The 9,825-nt window shown below is 34.8% G+C and overlaps 2 protein-coding genes across 2 annotated transcripts in view; one reads left to right on the top strand and one right to left on the bottom strand.

Annotated features, from left to right (window-relative positions):
- Positions 1 to 9,825, top strand: part of LOC108734853 — a 248,161-nt gene that overhangs the window by 6,776 nt on the left and 231,560 nt on the right. The gene's annotated exons all lie outside the window — the stretch shown is intronic.
- LOC108734852 (zinc finger protein 391-like) overlaps positions 451 to 9,825 on the bottom strand; it is a 233,816-nt gene continuing 224,441 nt past the window's right edge. Inside the window, exons 6-7 of the mRNA XM_018466561.2 lie at positions 9,291 to 9,374; positions 451 to 1,131 (exon numbers count right to left, since the gene is read on the bottom strand). Coding sequence (XP_018322063.1) covers positions 959 to 1,131; positions 9,291 to 9,374 — 257 coding nt within the window. The 3' untranslated portion in view covers positions 451 to 958. The remainder of the gene's footprint in view (positions 1,132 to 9,290; positions 9,375 to 9,825) is intronic.

The raw sequence follows: 9,825 nt of genomic DNA, 5'->3' as shown, positions 1-9,825 counted from the left end.
GACTCAAATTAATTTTTTTTTGATATTTTTCAATTTTATTTTGTAAACATGAAGAGGTTTTTTATTTATTTACTAAGTTTTAATTTAATTTCTCTGCCCTCTCTTAATCTTCGTTAAATTAGTCTACATGTATCCATATTTTAATGATTGTCTGCTATGAATTTTTAGTCTTCTGAGAATTTTAAAGCTATTTTTGGTTTTGCTCATGATTTGTTTATCACAACGGCTAAAAGTACGGGATTATAAAAATATTTTTGGTTGCAAGTACCATGAAGGGAGTACGCATGAACTACCTACACTTATTACAATCTAAAATTTTCGAATATCAAAAACTATCTCGTTAGGTATTTAATTACTATTAACCATTAGGTAAAAATATTTATAAAATTTACATAAAATTACAAAGTTTCGTTATTAGATTATAAATAAATAAATTCATACACTGCGAATTTTATGAAATATATTTGTATGTATAACCGAACCAATCCATTTATTATAATTTTATAATAAGAATCATCATGTCAAGTCTTACGTTACAATCACGAATAAGAAGCATTTTATATTACGCGATAGAATCAACAGTGAGGAGTAAAAATATTTACAGCCGTAGTATTAAACATTATCATCAACTAATTAGTAATTAGAATAATAAATACGTTCTCGTTATTATCATTTGTAGATCAGTAGTACGTACAATCACACAATTCTCTCACAAAACAAAAATGAGCGTACTTACTCTTTGACTTCAGTAGGTACCGTGGTGTTCATTGAAGAGTAACAGTTAGGCAACCCATTATACACAAGAAAACGAAAAGAGTTTCGTTTTTCAAAAACTGAAATAACTTATGATAAATTTGAATTAACCAAAGTATGATGAGATGGTCTGATGCTTGATAGATAATAGGTTGCCCCGTTTTTTGTACATATTTATGTGTATCAAAGCCATTTTGTTTAAATTTCATTCAGGGGTGCCATTGCTATCTTCTGTTTGGGTACCGCACGAATCTTCGGCTGAATCGGGGTGAGGTTTTTGTTCTGATTGCATTTTGCAATTGGTACATACGTCTTTGTTATTATTGCCTGTACTAAGGAACATTTTGTGACAACGTTGACACTCTTCTTGTGGATCACCTGAAAAAAAAAAACAACATAAGCAAAGGTTCTATTTAATAACAAAATGTAAATTTGTATTAGGATACTAGGAATTACTGTTTTTGTAGGTCGTAAGCAGCATAAATCAAATTAAAAGACTCGGAATCCTACGTTCAATAAAAAAGAGTGCGGAGTGATTGGGTGTACGGCTTATATTAATTTATTTTTATTAAATTTTTGACAAAACAATACTGTATGAAAATAAATTAAAGGAAAATAAAAATACTGGAATGGAAGGGAAGAAAAAGTAGGGAGAGAGCGAATATAAAGATAGGAGACGAAAAATTAGAAGAAGTGGCCGATTTTAGGTATCTGGGAAGTCAGATAAGTCAGGACGGAAGGAGTAGTAGGGATATAAATTTGAGAATAGCGTAGGGTCGATTTGCCTTCAATAAAAAAAAGTCACCTCTATGTTCGTGAAGGGTTAATTTAGAAATTCGAAAGAAGTTGTTGAAGGTGTATGTTTGGGCAAGGCGCTGTACGGGTGCGAAACATGGACAGTGGGCGCGGCGGAAAAGAAAAAGAAGCGTTCGAAATGTGGTGTTACCGGCGAATGATGAGAATACCGTGGACAGAGAAGGTTAGAAATGAAGAGATATTAGAAAGAATAGGAGAACAGAGGACTCTATGGAAGTCAATAAGAAATAGACGAGATAGGTTAGTAGGACAGAGACATATTAGAGGCAGAAACGGGAGTTAGGAGGGATAAAGGTAGACCTAGATTAGATCACTGTTCACAAATAGTTAAGGATATGGGTTGTTCTAGTTGTAAGGAAATGCGAAGATTAGCTCAGGAAAGGAAAGACTTGAGGTGTGTGTCCAACCAGTCTTAGGACTGACGACCTTACGACAATGACGAAATTTTTATACGAAATAGTTCAGTTTCTTAGCGAATATCTACCTTTTAGTTAGAGGCATATTAGAAGCAGAAACGGGATTTAAGAGGAGTAGAGGTACACCTAGAATAGATTACTTTTTAAAAATAGTTAGCGATGTGGGATGTTTTAAGTTTTAGGGAAATGCGAAGATTAGTTCAGGATAGGAACAGTGGAGATGCGTGTCCAACCAATCTTAAGATTGACGATCTTATTATTATGATATATTATTAGATGTTGATTAAATTAAATATTTATTCAATCTCTTCATTTTTCGTACGATTTTATTGAAAAAATATTGGTAATTTTGAATCAACATGTATTCGCTTTGTTGAGTAGAACCGAGGATGTTCTGAATATTTTACTACTTCCGCCTCTGCGTCTGCCTACATATTTTTATATCGGAAGCTTATTGAAATTTTTTATAGAAATGACGAGATTGAGGATGAGGGCGAATAATTGTTATTTTTTTAAATTATGTTTATACTTTCGATCTCTATTTACTACTGTTTCCGCCTCCGCAAAAAATTGTATTTACGTTTGTTTCCGCTTCTGCGTCTGGTTATAGCACTTCAGTAGTTGGTAAGTATTTCGACTATAATTTGGTCGCAGTTAATAAACGACTATGAAATTACATCTTGTGCGTGTCTTCATTACTTTTCACTTATGATTAGCTTAATTTGTGATGTTTTTGATGGGACAATCATTGAGTCAACCAATGTTGCCTTATTGAGATTCATATCATATTCTTTTCCAATAATTACTCCCATATAGACAAAAAGCGGTTACAACGTGCGTGTGTACTATGATATGAGAATGCAGGTAATAATTAGTTTCGTGATATGAGAGACCTGATGCGGTATAAATTGAGGGGAGAGACCCTGTAGGCTAGAATCGGAGACAGGACTAATGCCTAGTGACTAGACTGGTCCAGGACTAATTCCATATAACCACACGTTGGTTGGCCGGCAACGTAATTGTAACCGGCCACTTCTTTTTAAATAACCGTCATCGGAACGGTGTCATTTAATTTTCCCCTGTGTTGTCCCATTAAACTTATATTAACTTAATGCTGTGATACGGTCTCATTTCATGGCATCGGCAAAGAAACGAAATCATTTTCAGCTACAGGTCTGACGAAGGAAGCTGGCGAGCGGTCGCGCCGGTACTTGCCCATTTATGAGTCACTTGGAATCGATACACAAATAAGCTTTCAGTAGGCGTAAATTATAGTATTAATACAGATAGGACAGTAGCGTACTAAGAAATAATGTAGAAACATAACTTACCAAAAAGAAAAAATAAACCTATTGCTTTCGTTTTATAGTTAGTTTTCACATTCACTATCATCATGGGCATCTCTATCACTGTCACCAACATCAACAATTAGTTCTTCTGTTTGTCTGTCTATTACTTGCTCACTGATACCTATTTTTAAATATTTAATCTACGCCCCTGATAGGAATACTGAAGAATGAGGGCTGCAATCTTTATACCTAAAACTGCCTACTTTTGCCACCGCGCATCCACGCCATTTTAAAATTTCCGCCAGCTTCCAGCGTCAGGCCTGTACCCACTTATACATATAGTTATAAGCAGTGGCGGTTCGTGTGAGTGTTTTGCAAATGTCTACTCTAAGATATATATCGAGAGGTAATTCAATTCTACTATCGTCTATAGAGGCAAACCTGTTTACAGGACCTTCTCCCTGACTAGGGTTGCCACCTTTTCAGGCTTTACGTAAAGTATTTCTCGACTAAAAGGTTAAAAAAAATGTACTCAGCATAAAAATAAAGTATTTTAGTTTTTGTTTTTAAAAACATATTTTTTGTTACACCTAGCAGCCAGTAACAAATTGCTGTCGCTCTTAAATACATTAATAGCCTCTAAACATGGCAAACAAAGATTTAAGTAAACTAAAAGTTCATTTTTAATTAGTTTTATTGAAGCTTTATTCCTGTCGTCCCGCCACTTTGCGTTCATAACAGAGAATACTCTTTCTGTAAATGCTGAAGTGGCCAGAACGGATAGCAAAAGTGACACTACTTTGAACAGATTTGGGAAATCAGGTTGTTCCGTATATATGGCTTGCCATTTTTCTGTACAGTATTATTGATGTAAAAATACTCTGAATTTAGAATAATCGCTTACAAAATTACGATGTTTACTTAAGGCCTTAAATAAAGTATTTTTGCCATTACCATCATAGGGTCTTCAGTTCTAAGACTGATTGGACACGTACCTACACTCTTACCTAATATACGGACGAACTAATCTTCGTATTATTCTAAAACTAGAATATCCCACATCCTTAACTATTTATAATCAGTAATGTAATCTACACCACTTAACTGCTGTTTTTGCTTCTAATATGCTTCTAATTAGCCCTTCATGTCTGAGATTACGTCGCCTATTTCTTATTATGTGGTATTTATAATAAGAAACCTTACCTTCTTCCAAAAATTGAAGCAATTCGTTCAAGGTTTATGCAAAAGAAAAAAACGAAGAAAAAGATTTTGCTTCGAGGGTTTACTTTAAAGTAAAAGGTTTTATATAATTTGTATTTATAAAAAGAAGCATCTGCTCAAAAACTAAAGGATTTGTTTCTAAAAAAAGGAATCTAGGCTCACAACAACTTTTCTCGCTCTTCTTAACTTTTCAGTAGCTGCCCAGGCATCACACAGCTTGTAACGTAAAAATTTATGTATTTGTAGGACTGTTTTTGTCTAAAAATCTATCTAAAAGGACTTATGATAATATAAAGGACTGATATGGTGCATTTACGTACAAGAAAATACTACAAACCAAGACGAACACCACGAGAATCAGATTTTAAAATGTTATTTAAATTTGATTTTAACGACATATTTTGAACGCTTGTAATCTTTTCTACCGCTCTCACCACTCACGTTTCACACTCGTACAAAGACGTGCTCCAGACATATGTATACCTTTAATAGTTTCCGAAATTAATCGTTCGCTAGCATAGAAGTGACTTCTTTTTGTTAAAGGGCGACTTGAACCTGCGGTATCCTTTATAAAAATAAATTTTCAATGGAAAACACCGATTGAAAAATAAAAACGCATCAATGAGCTGGATTGGATGCAGTTCATTGGCCCGTCCAATTAGCGGTTTTTTGCTAGCAATTTTATGACTTTATGTTACATAGTTATTTAATAATGATAAAATGATATTTTGGGAAAAATTAATGTCCAATGGATAACAAAACTCGTAAAAAGGCTATTTATAAGTTTTGGTGGATGCTCCAGACACCTCCTTTGAAAGCTTCATTAGAAATAAATCATCAACAACGATATCTACCTACTAGGTCACAGAATTGTCAAAACTAAAGTATATATTTCTAAAAATACTTATTAATACCAATACTTTAAGAAAGTTTTTACTTTTAGTAGCGGTTAATATTTTAATAATTATCAAACATGAATGTAAAATAAACTTCATTTCTTACTACCTCCTCAAGTTAATGAGTAAAAATTTGTTGTTGCTGTCATACCATCGCCGGGAATCGAACCTGCTTTTGATTTATAAGTGCCCTATTTTTGGCTACTTTGGCTACGTTTAAATCAGTAGTGTACCCAGGATTGTTGTTTCAACTTCTTGACTATTTTCTATACTTGTTATGTATCACTTCCGCCTCTTTAATTCGTTATTGACCTTAGGAGGTGTATTTACCTTTATGGAAAAGAGCAAAAGCTACGTATTATGTGATTATATGGCTATTAGCCTTTTTTTCTTGTACTTTGTACATACATACAGTATTACAGTTGTATGTGCTTCATTCATGAATCGATAATGATACGTTGTTTTTCTTTCCTGTTTTCTCTCGGGTTTTTCTTTTTTTCTTTATTTAGTTTCCTATATCTGGGGAAATTATACGGATTCTTCGAATGCTGTAATTCACACTATAGCCATATCCATATTTTAATGCAACTCTGCGTTTTACACACGCAACGACCGGTAATTACCACCGCGTTCGTGTGTTTTTACAACTAGTTTGAATAATGTTCTAATTAACCGGTTAGTTGCTTCTGATGACTCCGAAAGAACGTCGTTTATTAAAACAGAATTTGCCCTCAGGACACGGGTGAGATCTAGATAGGTAAAAACATATAATACTTTCGTTCTTTTTTTTTCTTTTCCTTGTATCCAGAGGCGGCGCGGCGTTCCAAATGGGAGTTATTATTAATGTTATAGTTAAATTATTAGTTTCGGTATATTTATGAGTTAAACTATTTAAAGCATCTTTAATATATACTTTTCTTGAAATAAAACATTTTTAATATTTGAAATTGTCAGTATGATTTACTAGATTTTAACGCTAAATATATAAAAAAAAGAAATTTTACCACTATTTCAAAAAAGGGATATAACACATGGTTGAAATATAGTCAAACTAATTTTCTTTTTTCGATATTTTTTACTTCCTTCAAGTACCTTGCACGTTTTCTTCACTAAAAGGGTTAATTTATGCGTTGAAAGAAGGGTAATTTCTTCAGTTTTCATAATTGTCACAGCTATCGACACCAATGTTTTTATAAATCATGATAAGCCCGCATTTATGACAGAAAATTTCAGTATTTAAGACAATTATTATGTCGGTAAAAAAAAAATGTCAGTATCTAGCAAGGAGGATTTAGAGGAACCTTTAAATAAAATTGACAAAGTAGTACTGTATGAAAATAAATAAAAGTAAAACAAAAATACTGGTATGGAAGGGAAGAAAAAGTAGGAAAAGAGCGAAATATAAAGATAGGAGACGAAAAATTATAAGAGGTGCCTGACTGACTAGTTATCCAGGAAGTCAGAATGGAAGGAGTAGTAAGGATATAAAGCAGAGAAGCGCAGGGTCGAGTCGTCTTCAATAAAAATAAGTCACTTCCATGCTCGCGTACGGTTAATTTAGAAATTCGAAAAAGGTTGTTAAAGGTGTATGTTTGGAGTGTGGCGCTCTACGGGTATGTACGAAACATGGACGTTGGGCACTTCGGAAAAGAAAAAGAAGCGTTCGACACGTGGTGTTACCGACGAATGATGAGGATACCGTGGATAGAGGAGGTTAGAAATGAAGAGATATTATAAAGAATAAGAGAACAGAGGACTCTATGGAAGTCAATAAGAAATAGGCAAGATAGGTTGGTAGGACGCCTTCTCAGGCATGAAGGTGTAGTCGGAGATATATTAGAGGCAGAAACGGGAGTTAGGAGGGGTAGAGGTAGACCTAGATTAGATTACTGTTTGCAAATAGTTAAGGATATGGGTAAGGAAAGAGTGGAGGTGCATGACCTTACGATGATGATGATCTAATTGAATGAGCAAGACCAAAACCAATATTAAGACTGGGATAGTCTTAGTCTTGCTCTCATCATTACTTTTCTGGTGAAAGGTGGAATTGGGTGCGCCTGGAACTCAAGAATATTTTTACAACGCTTTTGACACTAAGAAATCTCAAAAAGTCTTTTGACAGAGTTATAGGATTTTGGTTCATCATTGACATCATCAAATGTCTTTGGATCTTCAGCTAATCTTGTTCTAGAAAACAACACAAATGGTGCGGTAAATAAAAATTTTATTCGATTATGGTAACGTGCCTATCACGTTGAGGTTAGCTACGCCGGGATTCGTTTTAGCAACTAGATATCCATATATTTAAAATGGACCTTGTTGGAGCATACGTAATCCTGAAATGTAGCATCGTCATTTGTGGTGTTTCCTAAAACGCGCTGTGAAGACAGCAGGTAAAAGTTGGTCTTTCTCCTGTCGGAGCTGTCTGCGACGCGCTGATGAGATCCAAAAAGATCGAAATCGCGATCCGCGTCTGGCAGTTTCGACAGAATACAGACCACTTCGAATTATTTTATTTAATCTTGTTCTGTTTCTAATTATGTCTCTAGTCCTTCATGTTTGACAAGATGTCCTATCGCCCTGTCTCGCCTGTTACTTCTTCATTTCCACAGCAGATTTCGAACACAAAAGTGCTACATCATCTGATTTTCGTACAATCACCAACAAAAATTTTATATCTTTCCTTCTATCATGCATTGCAAAATATATATGTTTTCCGAATTGTCAAGGTACGTCATACTTATACAAGTTTATTTGTGCGTCAACTGCACGCCATATTAGACGCATTCGTACTTACCTTGTTAATCGGGATCGCGATAAGCGGATGGCAGTGCGGATAACGACAGTTTGCATGAACATTCCAGTTTTCCAGAAAATGTCCATAATCAATCGTAATTACATCGAGAATGTATTAATCGACGATAAGTCCTGACGATAGGAATAGATTGGTAACTATACACGATACCAGCTGCTGATGTTGCAGCAATAGCAGCCTCCGCGTCTGCATTTGTGCTTCTAAATTATGTTTACTTGGGCCGTTTCCTGCCGTGACGGACAGGGGCGGCGCGACAAGACTCGGATAAAGGCGCACGCTACATACTAATTCACGATTTGTATCGGTTCTTAGTTAAGATGTCGACCAATTATAATGTAAATAATCGTTACTGATAAAATATCGTTGTTGTACATAGGGTAGATACTGATAATAATCTGTCCATAACATAGAGACTAAAGCCGTGCAGGAAGATAAAGTCGATTGTATAATCTACTTTATTTTACAGGATATTAATATGACTATTTCTGTCTTTTACATGCAGAATGTTAAGGTAACGAGTTATCAAAACATTTTGAAATATTAAAATAATTCGAAGTGGTCTGTATTCTGTAGAAACTGCCTGACGCGGATCGCGATTTCGATCTTTTTGTATCTCATCAGCGCGTCGCAGGCAGCTCCGACAGAACACAGACCAACTTTTACCTGCTGTCTTAACAGTGCGTTTTAGAAAATACTACAAATGGCGCAGTAAACGCCATCTGTAGCACGATGCTACATTTTAGGATTACGTATGCTCCAACAAGGTCCACTTGTGTGGATATCTACTTGCTGAAAACGAATCCCGGCGTAGCCAACCTCAACGTGATAGGCACGTTAGCTTAATCGAATAAAATAATTCGAAGTGGTCTGTATTCTGTTAAATATAATATAAATAATATAAAACGCATTTTGAAATATTCTTGATCTGTGGGTTGCGTGTGGATTTTTGTAATTACTTATTACTTATTAATTAATCTTCTTCTCATTCTTTAAATTCAAATTTTTCTGTTCTCTTGTATAATACACTTTAGAATATAATAAACTAACCTTAAATTATTTATCTATGTATATGAAAATGCCATACCTTCGTGCGTCTTCATATGGGCCCTCAAGTTGCATGCAAGAGCGAATTTCTTGTTACAAAGGTCGCAAGCGTGAGGCTTATCACCTGAAACAAAAAATGTTTAAGTATAATTTTGTGCATACTATTAACAGAAATGAATAGAAGTTGTCAGTTCTAACGTAGGACAAAAAGAAAACGTAATGTATGGCGTAAAATATGAGCTTTGTACAATTAGGACATAAAATGCATCATCCGCCATTTTGGATCCAACATCCAACCAAAAGAAATGATGGCGGCAACAGCCCGTCAGTTCAGACTCAGCTGGTTTTAAAAGTGTCTCCAATTGAAACAAAAACCCAAACCGTACTCATCTATTTAATGCCATGGTATACGAGGGTGGATTGATAAGTTTCCGGCCTGACCAAGAAAAACAAGGTTTTTAAAAATTTTTTTTTTTTATTTCTCAACATAATCTCCTCCAAGGCTGATACATTTCTCATAGCGGTGTTCCAGTCTATTAATGCCATCTCTATAGACTGATTCGTCAAGCTCCTCA

Source organism: Agrilus planipennis, unplaced genomic scaffold, assembly GCF_000699045.2.
Source record: "Agrilus planipennis isolate EAB-ADULT unplaced genomic scaffold, Apla_2.0 scaffold74, whole genome shotgun sequence".
Lineage (NCBI taxonomy): Eukaryota > Metazoa > Arthropoda > Insecta > Coleoptera > Buprestidae > Agrilus > Agrilus planipennis.
The sequence above is the reverse complement of the archived record's forward strand: the minus strand, read 5'-3'. Positions and strand labels throughout refer to the sequence as shown.